This window comes from Telopea speciosissima, chromosome 5 (genome assembly GCF_018873765.1).
Source record: "Telopea speciosissima isolate NSW1024214 ecotype Mountain lineage chromosome 5, Tspe_v1, whole genome shotgun sequence".
Lineage (NCBI taxonomy): Eukaryota > Viridiplantae > Streptophyta > Magnoliopsida > Proteales > Proteaceae > Telopea > Telopea speciosissima.
In genome coordinates this window covers 66,509,778-66,530,815 of record NC_057920.1, presented here as the reverse complement: position 1 = coordinate 66,530,815, position 21,038 = coordinate 66,509,778, and the positions used below count along the sequence as shown (strand labels likewise).

At 41.1% G+C, this 21,038-nt stretch overlaps 1 protein-coding gene across 2 annotated transcripts; it reads left to right on the top strand.

The window, feature by feature from the left end:
• The first annotated feature begins 1,778 nt into the window (after positions 1-1,778).
• On the top strand, positions 1,779-20,984 carry LOC122662504 (26S proteasome non-ATPase regulatory subunit 8 homolog A-like). Of its 2 annotated transcripts, XM_043858158.1 has the most exons (6): positions 1,779-1,965; positions 13,272-13,350; positions 16,784-16,886; positions 17,077-17,340; positions 18,360-18,471; positions 20,807-20,984. In XM_043858158.1, the coding sequence occupies exons 1-6, from the start codon at positions 1,855-1,857 to the stop codon at positions 20,945-20,947; spliced, it is 810 nt and encodes a 269-aa protein (XP_043714093.1). In that variant the 5' UTR covers positions 1,779-1,854; the 3' UTR covers positions 20,948-20,984. The 2 variants fall into 2 exon arrangements, with proteins under 2 accessions (XP_043714093.1, XP_043714094.1); XM_043858159.1 differs by lacking the exons at positions 1,779-1,965; positions 13,272-13,350 and having other exon boundaries at positions 16,822-16,943; positions 17,019-17,340.
• Positions 20,985-21,038: the final 54 nt, after the last annotated feature.

Below are 21,038 nucleotides of genomic sequence, written 5' to 3'. Positions count from 1 at the left end.
ACAAAGATGGCTACAAATATTTCCTGGTTGGGATAACCTTTGGTGCAGCCCTTGTTGCAAAGAGATGATACTGGTCAGGGTTCCGGTGGTAAATGTGGCCGATGGGAACTAGATCATGTGCAAAACCACAAGACCGATATTTGCATGCTTTGTTTACAAAAAAAAAAAAAAAAATACGTTTAATCCTTATAAAATGCTCATATTTGTTTAACATTTTAAGAATTATATGGATTTTGAATCCACTCCTAACCCCTTGTATAATTGCCCATCACAACTTATTAACTCATGATGGTCAAAATTAACATGATACCTATACGGCAAAAGGTTCTTTACACGGTTCACATAGGAAGTCCTTTGTATGTGGTATATATACTTGTATTACATGGAAGAATTATGTGGTAAATTCCACACGTGTTAAAATATTGGAGCCAAATTAAATCATATATTTCCTCATCCCTTCAACATTCCTTTTTGTTCTCAACCATCATGCCCCCATCTGAGGGTAAACTACATAATTAGGAATAACACAACAACAATGACTAGTCTTCTATGTTGTGATAGAAGCAACACTCAAGGGTGAGCTTCTAATGATTAATTTATAATCCGTAGGCACATTGTGGGTTAGAAGCAAGCAAGCAAATGAAGGGAGGCATTATAGGCTGACTACACGAAGCAAAACCCCTTTTGCTTGAATGGGACTTGACAAGTCGCTTATAGAAGGCCACGGCTACTTTAGTTCAGTAAGGGGGGAGGGAACGGAAGCTTAGCAAGCTTTAGTTGGGTTGACCATTACATAAGTTGCTGGTGGAGAAAGCTTGTAGAGCTTCTCTTCATTTGTTGCTAAGCCAAGGTCCATATAGTCGGGTCTTTGCTTGTTGCCTTTGTTTGCACTATTTGGTTGGTCAAATCCCTATCAATAATAGGTTGGAATGGTAGGGAAGGATGCCCTCCCTACTTAAATAGAAAGGGGGGAATCATCGTTTCAAACCCAATCCTCTGCAACTACCTTTAGATTTGACTAACAAAGACAGAGAATTGCATATATAGAAGGACAAAGCGAGCCAACTCACCTATCCAGATTGATTGAGAAAATAATAATTCTTGAACATTTACACCATTAATTGATTAAATACCATATCCATAAAAAAAAATTTGTTTAGAATCCTTGTCAAGTTTGTTTAATAGTTATCAAACTTCTTTTGCGTTATGAAATTCTAAGGTCCTCCACTCAGATGTGTCAAGTTTTGGACCAAAATAGACTTTAACAAGTGTCACCAAAAATGTGCATAAATCATCAAGCGGGGGCATGGACATTCATGGGAAGGTATGTCATTACAAAGATGTATTTGATTGAATTCAGTTATGAAATTTGACACGTCACATACCGAGCCCATCCATTAAATACCCAATAGTCGAAAACACCATATCAGCTTCCCATGTGGCACAATCAAATGTACAATACCTTCTAAATCTTCTCCAGCGCGCCAGTGCGTCTCAGCGCGCATCGGACGACTAGGTAGGTTGGCACACACCCCAAGGCCAGTGCCCAACCGTTCAATGCGCGCTGGACGCACTGGCGCGCCATATGGACTATTTTCTGGGTTAAAACTTGCCATATATGTAGGGGACTTGGGTGCAACCTTTTCGATAAAGTGTGAATCCCATTCAACTTGTCACGTGGCTAAGACTCTCTCTCTCTCCAAATCCCGTCGCCACTCTTTTACCTAGATGCCCTAACCCATCTCGCCCTGTTTTGTTTTTTGTTATACTACCTCAGTTTCTTACTCTTATCCCGTATAAACTTTGCCAGAGTAGAGATAGTTGCAGAGCGGTTGAGACAAAATTAGAGAGAGAATGAACATGGATCCGAAGCTTACTGAGGTGTCTCAGTTTTTTGAGCGATTCAAGGCTGCTATTGTTAGGAACGATCTCGATACCTGTGCACATCTCCTCTCTCAGCTCAAGGTAATGTTTTCTCCTGTTGTTCCCTGTTGGAAGAATAAATTTGCCTGCAATTTAATGCCTTCAGTTTCTTTAGAAACTTAAGACGCTGTACTTCATTTTTGGGTTTTTAGCAAGTAAATATTATTTAGATAAAATCTTAAATCTTAAATCATGGATTAATTTTGGTGGAGCATGGATTTATACAAATATTTTGAATATTTTATCAGTTCCCTTTTGGTTTCGTGGGGCATGGAGCAAGGTCTGGGGTGATTGTTTCAAAATTGATGCTAAATTTGCTTTTGATATCTGTTGGTTTAGAAGATATTGGTAAGTGCATATCATGGAAGTTGAGTTTATCCAGTACCAAATGTCGTTATTTCAAGGTATCAAGGAACTTGTGATTTGTGATCAAGTGGGATCTTATCGAACTATTTTGATTCTCGAACTATGGCTTTGGAGTTATCAAAGATGGAGTATAGAATAATGTGAATATCTGCCTAGAATAGAAAGGTAGATTGATGCTGTTCTAATTTAAACACAAACTTCTTTTTTTTGGGGGGGGGGGGGTTTGGGGTGGGGTTGAGGAGGGGTGGAGAGAAATGCCAAAAAAGAAAAGGAAAAGAAAAATGGTGAATTCATCATCACAACCTTTGTTGAGAGCTTTCCATGATCTACTTCTTGTGGAAGATTCAAAGCCCCTCCCATTTTCCAGCTTCTGTGTCAATAATTGGGCACATCAAGTTAGATATGTCAGCATACTTATTGTCATAATTGATAAATAAATAGGATTTTATGGGGACAAAGCCAAAATGACAAAAATTGATTCAAAAAGTAGAGAGAAATTTATTTGCAAGGTTGTGACTATGAGACTCGAAGGACAGAGTGTCATAGAAGAATTGCAACAAGATATAACTCAGATCCAATAGACACTTCCTAGAGAAAGAGTTGAGAAGAAATGAAGAGTAGAGTAGCTTGTTAGAATGATAGAGGCCTTTATTTATAGAGGGAATGATGGATACAAATAAGGTATGTTAGGTATAAGTCACAGATCTTATCATAACATACAAATACAATGAACCTAGACATTGTCTAGTCAATGCCTATCCTTAACACTACCCCTCAAGTTGGTGCATAGATATCCCTTTTGCCCAACTTGGAAACAATAGGATGAAATGATTTAGAAGTCAATTCCTTAGTGAATACATCAGCTAATTGGTTCTTTGAAGTGACAAGAGGAATGTAGATTGATTCTCCTTGATGAAGTGTCTGTCAATCTCAATATGCTTGGTCCTGTCATGCTGGACTAGGTTATGGGCTGTATTGATAGTTGCCTTATTATCATAGAAGAACTTTAGTGGTTCTTCAGATGTTTTCCCCAAATCTTCGAGTAGAATCTTAAGGCAGATTTTAAGCTCACACACACACATACACACCTTGTTTTGCTCGGTACTCTACTTCTACATTGGATCTGGATACCAATGATTGCTCTTTGCTTCACCAAGTAACCAAATCTCCGCCGAGGAATGTAAATATCCTGAGGTAGAGAGCCGATCATCAATGGAGCCGGCCCAGTTTGCATTGGTAAAGCATTCCAACTTCAAATTGTTATTGTTGGAGAATAAAATACCCTTTCCCGGTGTTGATTTCAAGTACCTCAGTATTCGATATACAGCCTCAAGATGAGTAGTCTGAGGATCATGCAAGAAACGGCTTACAACACCAAGTGCATAAGCTATATCTGGTCGGGTATGGGAGACGCATATCAATCTACCAACAAGTCGTTGATATCTCTCTTTATCTACTGGTTCACCTCTGTTGGAACTGAGTTAATGATTAACTTCATTGGGTGAGTCTGTAGGTTTACAGCCAAGCATCTCCGTCTCACTTGGGAGATCTAGGACATACTTCTTTTGGGAAATGAAAATATCCTTGTTTGAACGGGCTACTTCAATCCCTAGAAAATATTTGAGAAGTCCTAAATCCTTGGTTTCAAACTTTGTAGACAATTGAGCTTTTAGCAAAGAGATTTCTACATATCACTCCCTGTTGTCTTAATATTGTTTACATAGACAATAAGGGCAGTAACCTTTCCGTCCTTGTGTTTGACAAATAATGTATGACCAGCATGGCTCTGTTTATACCCAAACTATTGCATAGCTTTCTGGAACCTCCCAAACCAACTTGGGTGATTGATTAAGACTATAGAGGTACTTTCATAAACTACACAACTTGTTAGCTGTAGATGATGATTTAAAGCCTGAAGGGATATCCATGTATACTTCTTCTTCAAGATCTCCATTAAGGAAAGCGTTTTTCACATCAAATTGTTGGAGATTCCATCCAAGATTTGCAGCACAAGATAGCAATACCCGAATAGAGTTCATTTTTAACAGGGGCAAAAATGTCTTGGTAGTCAATCCCATAGGTCTGGGTGAAGCCCTTGGCAATCTGTCTTGCCTTATACCTCTCAATTGTTCCATCTGCCTTCTATTTTATAGTTAACACTCATTTACATTTTACTGACCTAAGCCCCCGGGTTTCATTTTTCTTCAAGGTCTGCATTTCCTTTACCACGGCATCTTTCCACTTAGGATTTGTGATAGCTTCTTTCTAGCTTTGTGGGATAGGTACAGAGGACAAAGAGGAAACAAAGGCATGATAGGTAGGAGACAATGATTCATAGGAGACAAAATTAGAGATAAGGACTTGGGTACATTTTCCAACTCCCTTTCTATAGCAATGGGAACATCATCTGATGAGGAAGGAGTATCATTACTTGATGTTTGAGATGAAGGAGCAAGATTCAGGAGCATAAGTAGACATGGTGGATTGAGATGGGCGGCTTTTCCTTCTGTCGGTAGTAAGTAGATCCCCATTTTCAGTGGCATGATCAGAGATCCGTGTCTATCATCTGCCCCTGAAGTTGAACAATACCAATAACCAAAAGAGAAGGAAGCTAATGAGGACCTCCTTCGAGAGGTCGAGGATCGCTCAATAGAAGAGAGATTGAAGGAAAGACATCGTTATCACAGGTGCCGATGGGTGGAAGGAATCGTTTTTTTATGTGGTGATGAAGGGCATGAGGGGACTGGGGAGATGGTGAGAAACGTGAATGAGAGTGAGACGGGTGGAGCGTGGAGATGAACAATGGAGGGGATGCAGCTCTTCTAGGCCGCGGGTGGAGGCACTCTTCAAGATGCAGACAGCTCTTCAAGGCTGCCGTTGTAGACTCTTCAAGGTCTAGGGGAGGTGATCTCTTCAAGGACCGATTGGAGCTCAAGCTGCACAATTAATTTCTTATCAATTCAACTGCCGTTCCATTCCATTGATGGGGATGAAAAACCCATAAACTGATCACAAATATATGGTAAGGAGGAAAAATAGGAACTAGGAATAGTAGAAACTTTCCTAAACTATTAGACTTGCAACCCAAGTTACATTACATAAAAGATCCTACGTAAATATGGAAACTAGTAAATAGGAAAGCAAACAATCTAAGGAAACTAAGAGATATGCTAAGATAGGAGGGAAGGCGTCAATGACTTGCGTTCCAAGGATTGATGTGACGCCTAATTGAGGTGGTGAAGGCGCTGGGAAGGTTGGCGAATCCGCATGGAGCACCTGAGCTCCTTCGGGTGGTTGCGGTCGTGGTCCACCTGATCTGCTAGATCGGATGTTACATCATTCCCACCCGGTTTAGAAGAATTCGTCCCCGAATTCACAGTACCATCATCGGAGGAGTCACCATGGTAAGGAGTCAAGTGTCGCATGTTGAACACATCGTGAGTGCGAATGTGAGAGGGCAACTTTAAGCGATAGGCGTTGTCATTGATACGCTCCAAGACCTCGAAAGGTTCAATTTTCCTATCGTTGAGCTTGCCATAGCTACTGGTAGGTTGACGTTCAGGTGGCAAGTAAGCCCATACATAATCACCGGGCTCAAATAGAACCTGTCGATGCCGCTGATCGGCCGCTTGTTTGTAGGTATCGGTACTAGTCACCAGCTTCTGATGCACCTCATCATGAATACGCCGCAATTGAGATGCAACTTCTTCAACCTGTACAAGTGGCCTGCCTGGAAATGGATTTGGAGCTAGGTCCACTGCAGATGTAGGTTGTCGTCCATAAACAATCATGAAGGGACTAAGGCCGGTGGAACGATTCACAAAGCTATTGAATGCAAACTCACCCAAGGATAATCGACGCTCCCAAGAGCGGGGGTTGTCATCAATCAAACTACGAAGCAAGTTTCCCAAAGAGCGGTTCACCACTTCGGTTTGACCATCAGTTTGAGGGTGAAAGCAAACAATTTAAGGAAACTAAGAGATATGCTAAGATAGGAGGGAAGACGCCAATGACTTGCGTTCCAAGGACTGATGTGACACCTAGGTGAGGTGGCGAAGGCGCTGGGAAGGTTGGCAAATCCACGTGGAGCGCCTGAGCTCCTTCGGGTGGTTGCGGTCGTGGTCCACCTGATCTGCTAGATCGGATGCTACATCAGAAGCTCTTCCTCAATACTCTCCCCTTGAAGAGAAGACTGGTAGTAGGACCCATTTTCATGAAATGTAATGTCCATTATAACCAGTAAATGACGGGAAGGGGATGATAATATTTGTACCCTTTTTGAGAAGCAGAATGCCCAAGGAAGATACAACAGAGAGCTATCAGGTCTAATGTAATGTTAAATCACGAATGATCTAACCCAGGCAGGATCTTGATCTCAATCAATAAACTTCAGATTAAAGGAACAAATCAGCAAATAAAACAATAGATAGAAGAGAAGATGGAGGGATAGAAGGGTAATGGGGATAGAGGGCTGTCTGCCTGTCTCAGCCGTGGGCCTCTTGGCCTCAATTCTCTCAGTTGATCTCTCAGCCTTTCTCAGGACAATGGTTTGCAAAAGCAAGCTTCATTTGTTTCATTCATTCTATTTATTTAAAAAACTTACAATAAGACCTCTATATATAGTGAGGGCTTAGCTAAGAGAATAGTAGTAGATACTTGCTGAGAAGCTGCTTAGAAGCTACTGAGGGAATGGCTTGATTTGAAGACAAATTGGCTGGTCCAATTCTGTCCCAAAGTTAGGGACTGGTTAGGCTCGAGTTGACTAGTCTTGGCTGGACTGGATCTTCTTCCTTGGATTGTATGTCAGCTCATGCATGGGGCTGGGATCTACATCAAGCTCTAATTTGGATAAGGAGGGAGCGGAATTGTGAGCAAAACACACATCCAAATACCCTTGAAGGGAGGTGAGAAGCAAGGGAGGGATCCAAAAATAGACTAACCAGTGTTTTGAAGTCCAGGACACTGGAAGGAACCTGGTTTATAAGAAAAGCAGCAGCAAGCACCCCAATAAAATTTGAAACGTGAATGGTAAACATCAGGGAATGAGTGACTTCAAGGAGATGTCGCTAGTAAACTTGTCCATAATACAATGGTTTATTAGAGATGGAAATAAATGACTTAAACACGAAAGAAAGGATGACGGAGTCGGCGATGCCATTGATGTAACTAAGTAAGAGCATATCTGCACAGAGGGTGTGATTTGAAACCGGGGAAGATGATGCACTGATATCCAGGTCCAAGTAATATAGCCCATCACTTACCCTACCATATCCAATTGTTGCGCCCATCGCCAGAGCCTGAAAGACACAATGTGTAAAATAAAAGTGAAGACATCAGTTAAGATCAATACTGAGATGATAAATGGAAAGTAAATTGGCACAAAGGTAATGGACAGGAGAATAGAAGGTAAAGAGATGGTGGGGAGCAGGAAACAAAATCTTTACCAGAGACAGTAGACAGATCCATCACCAACTCAGATTTTGTCCTTACCCAAACAAGGGAGATCGGTATGAAACATGTCCAAGGAGCTCGTCATATGATCCGAGGCCCCTTAATCAAGGAGACACGATGGCTAAAAGGAGAAGAAACATGAAAGGGCGAGATGAAAAGCAGGTGTAATGGAAGAATCCATGGTGGGAGATGCGGTACCAAGTTGTGTCATCATACACTGGAGAGCCACCATTTGTTCTGAAGAAAAAGGAGAGACTGTAGTGGGTGAAGAACCATCAGTAGTCTACTAGTCTCAGACATATGAGCTTGAGGGCGAAAAGAACCCTGTTTCTCACCGTGCCGCCCTCCTTTAGGGCGGACGGAGCTTTCAACAAGTTTCTCTCGTGTGATGGGGACACCTACAGTAATCACACTTAATCGGTTCTTTGGTAGGAGCAGCCAGTTTATTGAAGGTGCTAACATCCACCTGAGGGATAATAACTAGTGTTGAACAAGGAGGGGCAAGAGTGGGCAACATAACTGAGTGACGGTGTTCCTCATGTTGAACCAAATTGTAAGCCTCAAGCAAGGTAGGGAACTTATCGCGGCCAAGAACCTGAACATGGATCTAATCATACTCCAGGTTCAGCCTAGTGAGAAAATCATTCACCTTTTCCATCTCACGCTCCTTCTGAAATGTAGTAGCATCAGTAGTACAGACCATGGAAACAGGATGGTGAAGTCCAATTGTTGCCACAATGTATTAAGAGTGGAGTAGTAAGCAGGAAGGGATAATTCCTTCTGGGCAGTCTCACAAACCTGCCTTTGCTTCATTTATCTTAGCATAGTTATTTGATTGTTTATATGTCTATTTGACAGCATCCCATAGTTCCTTGCGGAATTTAACAAAACAAAGCTTGGGCTAGTAGTAGAGTCCATGGAGTTCAATAAAAATGACATGATGAGAGCATCATTTGCCAACCAAGTATTAGCAGCCGTCATATCAGTTGGTTTGGGGATGTCACCATTCAAATACCCCAAAAGATGATTACCTAGGAGGGTGAGAAGGCATGCCCGGGACCAAGTGAGATAATTAGTCCCATTCAGCTTAGTAGGGCCTATCTGAATAGTTATGACCATGGGTTCCAAGACGACCCACCACACTACCCTCAATATCCCCTGTAAAGGTAGCACTACTTTCCGCCATTTATAAGGAGGTAAATGTGAGCCAAAAAGTGATAAGTGGGACAAAGCCCGAGACAGAGATCACTCAGTGGAGGAGATACATAGGTTGAAGACAGCAACTAAGAAAAGAAGACCAATAGCAGCGTGGCAGGAGGCCTATAAAGGGCCTTATGGCATTGATGAGATGCGGCAAGGAGGCTTGGAGGCCTGTGCGAGGTGTGATAAGGGTCTAGGGCCCTCACGAGACATGGCAGGAGGCCTGGGAAGCCCTGGTGAGGCGGCAGAGAGGTGTGGGAGACCTAATCGAGACTGCAGGAGGCCTAGTGGTAGGCAGACGGAAGGCAGTGGGCCCTGGTAGAGGTTGCAAGAAGGTAAGGGCCCTGGTGTGATCAGTGGGTCAGCGAGTAAGTGAAGGCGGCAAGTCTCAGGTGGCCACGCTCAGCCTTGGACGGCCGAAGCCTCTAATGCATAAGGCTGATCTCTTTTTGTAGCGAGAAAACCTTTAAAAAACACTCATAAAGTATTAGGCTCTGATACCAAGTTGAGAAGAAGAATTTACTGGGTTGTCAGAATAACAGAGGCCTTTATTTATTTATAGAGGGAATGATGGATACAAATAAGGTATGTTAGGTAAGGCTGAGTCACAGTCCTTATCCTAACATATAGATACAACAAACCTAGACAGTGTCTAGTCAATTACTATCCATAACAGGAAGTAGTGCCACTTTACAAGTTGCTGGCTTGACTAGATCATTATTCACTTCTTGAATGATATGCAAGAAAATAATTGCTTTTCATTGACATGGCTTGGGGCCTTCTTTTAATTAATATTACATGACATGGACTGTAATGACCTATCCAAGTGTGATAAGGAATGAGAAGTAGTAGAGTGAAAGAGAGAAGAGAAAGCGAGAACACAAGGTGTTAACGTGGTTTAGTCAATGTGACCTACATCCACGAATAGGTACTAATCTTGTTATCAATTGCAGTCATTTTGATCCTTATTTGAGGATGAATTACAGCTCATTAAAGGAGAGGTGGTTGCACTCCACAAGGGAACTAGTGATTGGTTTGAATTCCACTGCATATCATATATCCTCTTTCCAACGGTAGGTGTCTTCAGGATAAGGTTGCCATGCTGTGCCGTGGTGGAGAGAATTGGTTGGGAGTGATTATCTCTTGTGATAACGTGACCATGCTGTGCCATGGTGGAGAGAATTGGTTGAGAGTGATTATCTCCTTTGATAATGTGATATGTCTTTACATGCCCCCTCAAACGTAAGGGGACTTAAGTCACCTTGAGGTTGGACACCAACAGAGCAAACGGAGCATGAGAGAGAGGCTTAGTAAATATATCTGCCACCTGATCTTTAGTAGAGATAAATCGAACATTGAGATTCCCACGGGCAACTTTATCTCTAACAAAATGGAAGTCGATTTCCACGTGTTTAGTCCGTGCAGGGAAAACGGGATTGGCAGTGAGGTATATGGCACCAACATTGTCACACCACAGAACGGGGGCAGCAGGAAGAAAGATGTGGAGCTCCTTAAGTAAAGACTGGAGCCAGGTGAGTTCAGCGGCGGTATTGGCAAGAGCCTTGTATTCGGCTTTAGTACTAGAGCAAGTGATGGTAGCTTGTTAACGGGAGCTCCAAGAGATCAAGTTCGTACCATGAAAAATCGCAAAATCACCGATAGATTTGCGGTCATCGAGGCAGCCGGCCCAGTCCGCATCGGAGAAGTCAGACAACTGCATTTTGGAATGTCGCTCAAAGAAAAGGCCATGATCAATGGTGGATTTTAGATAACGCAAAATCCTTTATACCGCTGCCCAATGATCCATGGTAGGCCGGTGCATGAATTGGCACACTTTATTGACAACAAATTGGATGTTGGGACGAGTGAGCGTTGCATGCTGGAGGGCACCCACAGTACTGCGAAACAAAGTCGGGTCATCCATTTCAGTGCCAGATAGCTGAGTAAGACGACTAGAAGTGGCCATAGGAGTTGTAAGGGGCTTGCAATTGGCCATATTAACCTTGGTAAGCAAATCAAGGATGTATTGGGGTTGAGAAAGGAGCAACCCTTGGTCAACTGGAACCACACTGATGCCCAAAAAATAGTGAAGTGGACCCAAGTCCTTAATGGCAAATGTAGAAGCCATTCTGGTGATAGTACTAGAGCAAGCGACAGTAGCTTGTTAACGAGAGCTCCAAGAGATCAAGTTCGTACCATGAAAAATCGCAAAACCACAGATAGATTTGCAGTCATCGAGGCAGCCGGCCCAGTCCGCATCGGAGAAGTCAGACAATTGCATTTTGGAATGTCTCTCAAAGAAAAGGCCATGATCAATGGTGGATTTTAGATAACGCAAAATTCTTTTTACTGCTGCCCAATGATCCATGGTAGGCCGGTGCATGAATTGGCACACTTTATTGACAGCAAATTGGATGTCGGGACGAGTGAGCGTTGCATGCTGGAGGGCACCCACAGTACTGCGAAACAAAGTCGGGTCATCCATTTCAGTGCCAGATAGCTAAGTAAGACGACTAGAAGTGGCCATAGGAGTTGTTAGGGGCTTGCAATTGGCCATATTAACCTTGGTAAGCAAATCAAGGATGTATTGGCGTTGAGAAAGGAGCAACCCCTGGTCAACTGGAACCACACTGATGCCCAAAAAATAGTGAAGTGGACCCAAGTCCTTAATGGCAAATGTAGCAGCCATTCTGGTGATGAAATCAGTAAGGGCAGTAGCGCTGCAGCCGCTGCTACCTGTAACAATAATATCATCAACGTAGATGAGAATATAAATAATGACATTCTTGTGACTGTAGATAAACAGTGAGGTGTCAGTCTTTGAACTATCAAACCCATTCTCAAGTAGAAAGGAGCTCAATTTCTCAAACCAAGCCTGCGGTGCCTGTTTGAGCCCATATAATGATTTGTGCAGGCGGCAAACATGATCCGGACGTAGAGGATCAACAAAGCCAGGTGGTTGGGACATAAAGACCTCCTCAGTGAGAGCACCATGGAGGAAGGCGTTTTGAACGTCCAGTTGGCGATGGGCCAGGAGCGTGATAGCGCAAGAGATAAAACAAGCCTGATGGTCGTGGGCTTAATAACAGGACTGAAAGTCTCAATGTAGTCAAGGCCCTCCTGCTGGTTATAGCCTTTGGCAACCAGACATGCTTTATTTTTGTCAAGGGTACCGTCGGCTTTGCGCTTGATGCGGAATACCCATTTACAACTGACAATGTTCGTGGATGGAAGACACGGGACAAGAGACCAGGTGCCGTTCTTCATAAGGGCTGTGAACTTGGTAGCCATGGCCTCCCGCCAAGGAGGGGACGATTTGCACTAGTAAAGGTCGAGGGCTCCAAAGGGTCAGTAGAGGAAGTACTGGCAGCAAGCACACGGGGACGACGGGTACCGTCCTGAGTCCGTGTAACCATGGGGTGTTAAGTTACAGGGGGTGGAGCAGCAAGGTCGACAACTAGGTCAAGGGTAGGTAGGGAAGCCGCAAGGCAGGGGGAAGATGGGGCCGAGGGAATAGGCATCCGACTAGGGTTGGATGAGAGAGGCATTGAAGATGACTTAGGGAATGGTGGAGATGGTGGAGGGCCATAATGGTTGGGTGGAAACCATGTGACAAGTGGTGGCGGTCCAAGCAAGGAAGGCTGGGCAGATTGCATAGGAAGGGCACAAGTCCGGATCTCTTGAAAGGGAAACGTGCCTTGTCAAAAACCACATGGCGAGAAACAATGAGGCGCTTGGATGTATTATCATAGCATATGTAGCTTCTGCCGATTATTGTACCCCAAGAAAGAGTGAATGCTGGACCTGAAATCCATCTTGTGTATATTAAATGGCTTTAGTAGTGGGTAACATGCACAACCAAAAGGTGGTAACGTGGTTCAGTCAATTTGACCTACATCCATGAATAGGTACTTCTCTTGGTATCTATTGCAGTGATTTTGATCCTTATTTAGGGATGAATTACAGCTCATTAAAGGAGAGGTGTTTGCACTATGCAAGGGAACTAGTGATTGGATTGAATTACAATGCATATCATATACCTCTTTCCAATGGTAGGTGTCTTCAGGATAAGGTTGCCATGCTGTGCCGTGGTGGAGAGAATCGGTTGAGAGTGATTATCTCCTTTGATAACGTGATATGTCTTTACAAAGTGCAATCTTTCAAAAGGGAAAAGAAAATAATTGCTTTTCATGCCTGCTTCTTCAGTTTCTCTTATTGAATATTATTTAACCAATTTTATGTTAATTTTTCTTCCTCCACTGATGGTTTTTAGAAATTCCTCTGAAAAAGTTTTTGCTTTTTCTAATTGAATTTGTACTTCTCGCTTTCAGGTCTTGTTAACAGAATTTAAAAGCCTCCCACCATTGTTTGAAGATTCACCGAATGCTGTTCATGAGTTGACTGTAGCAAGTAGCATTCTTAACTCGAGCATAAATGTCTTAATGTTGGTCATTGTTATTCCTAATTGCTCTGGAGAATACACTGTTGGTTATAGAAGTCTTAACTTTTTTTTCCGCTCTTTAGAGGTGCATATAAATAAGGAAACTCTAAGGTAATATATAGGCCTTTTCATGATTTTTGTATCTTGAAAATTTACATCATTCTGTAGTAGGTTCTTAGTGATTGAAACTTGAAAGAAAAAAATTGGTTCAGAAGCCCCAAGCATGGTCTTAGTTTAATTCTCAAACTAAAATGAGTTAGGAAGGAAAAATCTGTATAATATCATATGTTCAACTTACCCTCCCCTCCTAAAAAAGGGGTAAGAATTTCCTTTTTTTCTCAATGTATATGGCAGTATAAAATTACTAAAACATCATGTAGCTTCTTTCTTCTGCTATGTCATACCAATCTCCGACTTGTTGGTTGTAGAACATGTTTCAGTAATACCTGTATTGGAGTTCAGGTTCTGATTTATTCAGTGACAACCATGTAGCTAAATGTGATTTGGTCCTTGGTTTTGGGTCCAGATGTGACTCGATTTTCATGTTATTTTTTTAGCTTTTGGTCTAGTTATAGTGGTCTGGGGGGTGATATTGTCATTGAGTTTAAGGGTGGTCTAAATATCTGATAAAATGAATTACTTGATTTGCATTCCAATTATATTGGGTGCTGGACATCCGGCAACAGAGATTTCTCTCATGTTGAAATGTTTCTATTTTATTATTCTTAAGTCTCTGAATTTTTCTGCATTTCTATTTTCAACTGACCTGATGTTACACATCAAACATATGATTGTCCCTTCAATTGAACCTTTTCCAACCCCAATTTCAAAGCCTTGCAGCCCTAGTCTGAACCCTATCATAGAGCCAGTGTAGCACCCTAATTCTCTATTAAAGTATTGCTGCAAAAATGTTCTATTTTATTTCCTGCTGAATTCATCCCAAACCTCTACTTTGTTCCAGTGAAATAGCTTTTACCTCGTTGTTTTGTTCGAGTAATAGCTTCTACTCCCTTTACAAGCACCTCAATCCAATGTAAACTCTAACTTTAGACATCCCCGTCATGGCTAAAATCTGAATCACATTACTTGCACCTATTTTCTTCACAAAATCTTCTGTCCACGCCCCCCCCCCCATCAAAACTAACTTTGGAACCTCAAATTAAAATCCCTGACATTCCCCTCACATTGCTCTTCAGAGTTAAGCGCAATTTTCGATTCTGTTTTCTGTAGGTTGTTAGTGTTTACCAAATTGTTGGCCGTTTATCTGTTCTGTAAAATCAGATAAAAATTCTCCACCTCCCCTTCTTTGCGGTTTTGTGATTTCAATATTAACTATGTGATGAGGTATGCTAGGCTGAAACAAACACTAACAACCTACAAAAAACAGAATCGCAGTAACCTAAAACACAGCAGAAACTTTGATTGAACAGTACTCACAAATGATGAACTCGATGAAGGTGAAATTAATATAACCTAGAGAACTTATGGGGGAGCTTAAGTGGTAAAAATATCAAAGGAAGTTAAAACGGTCGGATGATGAGAAACTGAAACGGACAGAAAATAGAAAGTCACAAACAGTTAAAACTATCAGAACTCATCAATCAGCCATCCAAAAAACACAGGGTTTTGGTCAAACAGAAGAGGGATGGAGAAGAGTAACATTGTTTAATATCAACCCAGATTGATGGCCAGATTCTTATAATCTGTCGGCTTGAGGCTAAGCCATGTTGTCATCCATCAGTAGGTAACAGACCTAAACAATAGTGCTGGAAAAACTAACAGAATTTAAGAGACTTAAGTAACAGTATTAGGAATAAAATAAACACAGAGAAGAAGATTAGAAATCATCTAAGAGATGTCCACGATAGGAACTATAGTTGCTGGAATATTGATGGACAAGAAACAAAGAGAAGAGACAAGTGAGAAGAGGAAAAGAAGAAGAAAGAAGATATGACCAATAGGCTTCACTACCTATGGCTATGGTTGGGCTTCACCACCTAGGTTGTGACTGAATCACCATAGTTCACCACTCTCATAGAGCAAGAAAATAGCTTCAACCAAAATCGTGGGCTCTTGTGGCCCTTCCACTCTATTTATAAAGAGTGTAAGAACATTACAAGAATAGAAACTCTCTATGGCGTGGGGAGTAGCTTGGCTGCCAAACAAGTTATAAAAAAAAGAAACTAAACATTGAAATAAAAAATACATGGAAATAGTAATTCTTACTTAGCCTAGATATTAACTAAGTAGCAATGCAAGGAAATAGAAACTTATAGAAATAGCAATTACATAATTAGAAACTCAAAGATCTTGGCAGCTCCCATCATTCCCACGGCACCTGTCCATATGTGACTTACCCACAAATCTGTCAAGAGATTTCCTTAATTCCTGCTGGATGATTGCTACATAGGGCAGAACATGGCCTTGACCATACGGGCTTAAGTATAATCAATATATGGACCCAAGTGTGGGCCTGACTATGACTTAAAGTCGATTGCCAGGAAAGGGCTTGGTTTGGGTTGGTTATAACTTAACCCATCTGGACTAATTAGGGGGCTGTTTGGGCTGGTCTTTACTGCATCGCTTTGCATTCAAGGATGGCTATGGGTGAAATCTGGTCCAACTTTCTCTTTATTGGTAGTCCCAAGCGGAGGTGTCTTTGCTTGATGCAGTGGTAGAAGTTCGGGCTGCCAGCATGAAGACATGGCCATATAGGTTCGAATCATAGGGCGGTCACTTTATGCAAAAAATGTCGAAGGCTATAACCAATCCCAATCCACCCCTTTCGGGTTGCACGGGGTTACAGTCGCATAGGTGCTCCCGAATCCTAAGAAACATGTACCATGTGTGGCTGTGTGACCACCCAAAAAGAGGGGCAACACGTGAGGGGGAACGTGGAGAATAGTTGCAAATCGGTTAACCGGGATCTTGGAGTTGAGCCTATATACATGGGAGATATCTCCAGCTATGACTAGGAAGCTTCAACATGATATCAAAGCACCATCACTTGGTCCTCCCTAGCGGTAATTTCCATGTGATTGACCATCCATAAAGAGGGGCAACATGTGAGGGGGAGTGTGGAGAGTCCGACATCAGTTAACCAAGGGTCCAAGACCTTGGAGTTGGGTTATACTCACAGGAGGTATCTTCACCTATTACTCTATTAGCTTAAGCTTTTAAGTATGAAGCTTCCGTACACTCTTCTTCCTGAAATTAGGGTGGGCCTGCCTGGGCAGGACTCAATGGACTTTGGTTGGCCTAGCAAGTTTCTGTCAGTCTTACTATCTGTGTTGAAACTTTTAGTTTTCTGTTGGCCGATCTCAATCATCCCTTTGTATTTTGTTAAGTTGCAGGTATTTTCTACCAGACTCACAATCAATTGTTGTTGCTGTGAACTTTCAGGAGATATATATGAACATGCCGTAGTTCTTAGCGTGAAGACAGAAGACCAAGATGCTTTTGAGAGGGACTTCTTTCAACTTAAGCCTTACTATACGGATACTGGGTAACTTTCTAATGACTAGAAGACACACCTCAATGAAGTTATCATATAAAGCTTTAGTTTTTAATGCCAACTTAATGTGCCAATGGATGTTTGGGATGCCTTTCATTCTAGAGAAGTTTTTTTTTGTATCAGATACTCTTTCAATTTTGAAAGCTTTCCTTACAACTGTTCTTTTTGTCTGGTGGAACAGTGGCCGCCTTCCTCCATCGCCTCAGGAGTACCCAATCCTGGGCCTTAACCTTCTTAGGCTCCTTGTGCAGAATAGAATAGCAGAATTTCATACTGAGCTAGAGTTGCTTTCACCTGTTGCTCTGGAAAATCCTTGTATTAAACATGCTGTGGAATTGGAACAATCCTTCATGGAAGGGGCTTACAACCGTGTATTGAGTGCCAGGCAGACTGTTCCACATGAGACTTATGTTTATTTCATGGATCTCCTTGCGAAGACAGTAAGGTAACATGTTGAAGTTTGATCAACAATTGTGGCTATTGAATTTGAGTAATTGAATGTGGAAACCAAAAACATGTTTACATTGCAAAGGGAGTTTTGGTATAAGATTCCATTCTATTTCATTCATGATGGTTTGGGTGGAAAGTTCAGAGATCTAGGTCCAGGTCTCTTATGATATGACATGCCTATGGCTATTTATTTGCTGTATACCAATATTTCAATTCGGAGACACTAGTTTGGCTTGTCCGAATTTGCAAAACCAAGATATTCCTGGTTTCAAATTCAAAGAAGTATTCTTGTTTGAACCAGGATCATGGACAACATGTTCTTGGTTGGACCTTTTTTCACGGGGTGGGACATAATGGGTTGGATGGGTGCATCAAAACTTTGCAACCCTAATCAAGGTTTGTGTTCTGATTTCTGAATGTCCACACACAAAGTGCAACCCTGGTATTTGACATGGTCTATAGACCCATCGATGTTGGGTCCTCTTTCACTTGAAGGCAACCCTTTTAGGCTACGTTTGGTTGCAAGGGAAATTAAAGGCAAGGGAAGTGAATTTTCAAACCTTAAAAAGAGGCTTCTGTAATCATCACCCCATGTGATTGTATAAACTACTTAAATTTCTTACCATATTTAGTAATGATAGATTTTACATGTAATTTTTATTTTACTTTTTAAACCAAAGGGAATTGGATGCAAAGTAAAGTGAAATTTAATAACCAAATATGGGATGGTTTGGAGTTAGTGATATAGTCACATGGGGTAATGATTACAAAAGTTTCTTTTTTAAGTATGAAAATTTCACTTCCCTTCCCTTTAATTCCCCTTGCAACCAAATGAAGCCTTAGCGAAAACATAATAACCATGGCGAAAACATAATAACCATGTGAACTGTTTGTAGACATCTTATTTTCCTTTTTGAAAATTGAAATCTGAGAACAAAAGATTATTTTCTCATATAAGTTTGAAATGTGGAGTCTAAGTCTTTTGTATCTTTTAACCTTTTCTGCCTCTTGCAGAGATGAAATAGCTGGTTGTAGCGAGAAGGCGTATGATTATCTATCAATTAGTGATGCCAAACAGATGTTGATGTTCTCATCTGATCATGAGTTGCTTGAATATATCAAAGAGGTAGTTCCTTCAGTTGCATATTATGTTCCTTGTACTTTTTTGCTTCTGGTTTTTTGTTTTGGATTGGGAGGATGGGTGGGTGTGGGTAAGGTGCTCCTGTTATGTTGATCATGCATATTATGATTGAATATTACTTGATGTCCCATGGTTTTCAAGATTGTTGTTGTATCAGTTGAATAATCCGATCCTGAATAATCCAATCCATATTGGTATTGGATAGGATGAAGTGATGAACCCAATCCATCATATCTATGGGATCAACCGATCCAGTAGTATTATCATGCTCTGTCGACTGGATTTATAATCCAGATTAGTATCAGTTAGTATCATAATTGTTAAGGCTTCATTTAGGTGTGCCTTGGCCTCTAGGTTCTTTTGTGGGTTGAAGACAACAATACGCATTGTTTGATCCAAGAAAGGCAACCGCGTGCCTTGGACGCCTAGACGTCGCCTTGTGGCCTTGTGACAATATGCCTTATATCAATTTTTTGACGCTTAATGAGTTTCTGTTGATTTATGTTTAATGCTTTGTTTTTTGAGGAATATGCTTAAATTGTATCCTATGCTTTGTTTATTATTATTATCGTTTGTTTTCTCATATCAGGTAATTACTAGCATAACTATATCATATTGCATTGATATGGGTTTTATGTTTTATATAAGCCTAATTATATAAAATTATCATTGCTATATTACATATACTGCATGCCTAGCACACCTAGGCGATGCTTAGGTGGGTGCCTTATCACCTAGGTGCCTAGGCTCCCCTCCAACGCCTTGGGTCGCCTAGTAACCTTGACAACTATGATTAATTTCCAACCTCCAATACTGATCCTTAAATCCTTGGACTTCCTAGAACTCAAGAAGTGATACTATTTTCTTAGTAATTGAATCCTTGTGTTTTTTCTCTAAATCTATGTTGAGGGGAATGGCCCCATGACTTGAATGATGTAGTTTGTCAATGATCTTTTCTAGCACAAAGATAGATTTTTTAGTGCAACATGTTCTCAGGTTCAAGCTGTTGTCCTTCACGAAGCCTATCTGAATAATGTTTCCTTTCAGAACATTGATGATCATGGGTAATCATAAGTTGGGTTTGTTCGAGAGTCAATTTCATCGTGTTCAGATGTGCTCCCCTTCATCTTCTGTTTCTGAAAAAGAGATTTTTAGGTTATTTTCTGATAGGTTTAGTGCCCAATTGGTGATGAAAATCCTTCTCGTTTTTATTTGAATTGACAAAATTGCACTTGATGATGTTTTAAAATATTATTTTCATTCAATGTCCATTGGAATAAATTATTTGATTCTTTACTATTTACTTTTTCTTCTTTATTTTGAGACAATAGATGTAGGAATCTGAAAATTGGAATGTTTTGGTTGGATGGCACTCCTATTTGTACCTGGACTATATACCCATGAGGAGACAACCGTTGATCTATTATGACAGTGTTCTTTCATTGACTTGAATCAGTCCAGTCAGAATGAGGACATGAATCTTCCAACTCCTTTTACTCCGATAGTTCATGTACCTTACAGGCAGTGTTGTTAAAAATGGAACAGTCTCTGAAACAGCTTGGAATGACATTTTGCTTCCTAATGTTTTGAACTGCATCCCAGAATTTCGGGACAGTTATGCCATAAATAAGTTATCTAAATTCCAAAAAAGGGTTCTAAGTGCCGTCTTGAGATTCCAAATGGCTGGTTTGACCACTTCTTGATTTTGGTGCCCCCCTCTCTGGGTGTTCCAACCATTCTCTGAGGAGAAGGCAAGATGATTGACATTTCATGTGTCCTGGATGCTGTTCCAGATGATGTCTCAATGTAAACGGTGCTTGCAAGAGTCAACCCATAAAAGAAATAAGACGGCTAATACTAACATGTTCTGCTTGAAATTTATTTTTTGTCCCATTTTCACCACTTATTTACTCTCGTTTGGTTTAGCATTTTGTTGTGTTGGCAGTTCTACATCGAAGTTTATTTCAGCTTTACCATTATTTCAAACTTATATCATTAGAATCTAGTTGAACAGTTATTTTTTAATGGTATCAACCATTAGCATTGCATACTCTTCTCTGTTTTGTGTCAAGAAGAGTGTAAAAATGGAATATTTTGATCTGCCCCTGTATTTTTTTTACTATGAAAGATCTGCCCTGAATTGGTTGGTTGGGTTACATGTACCATTTGAACTCTGAAGTTTCCATATCCATCTTTATTCACATGTCTGCATTGAAATGTTCTACCAAAAAGTCTATTAAAATGGAACTCCTCCAAATGATGTGGAGGGTCTGATGTTTGAGGACTAATTGATCAGCAACACATTATCTGTTGTGTGCAGGATCACCCTGAATGGGAGATAAAAAATGGGTTTGTGTTCTTCCAGAAAGCAAAGGAGTCTGCCCCTTGCAAGGAGATACCATCACTACAGCTTATCAATCAAACTCTCAGCTACGCCAGAGAATTGGAGCGGATAGTATAAGAAGTTACCGAGTTCATGGTATACTATGGTCCCTTCAGGCAACAACCTGTAACTAATTAATACTTGAGCATTGTCACTGCTGAAAGTTTAT

Bases quoted from the DNA above. Each gene is read 5' to 3' on its own strand.
- LOC122662504 (XM_043858158.1), top strand. From the start codon at position 1,855: ATGAACATGGATCCGAAGCTTACTGAGGTGTCTCAGTTTTTTGAGCGA. The intron at 16,887-17,076 runs GTAACTTTCTAA...CTGGTGGAACAG, and splicing joins CCTTACTATACGGATACTGG to TGGCCGCCTTCCTCCATCGC. The intron at 18,472-20,806 runs GTAGTTCCTTCA...TGTTGTGTGCAG, and splicing joins TGCTTGAATATATCAAAGAG to GATCACCCTGAATGGGAGAT.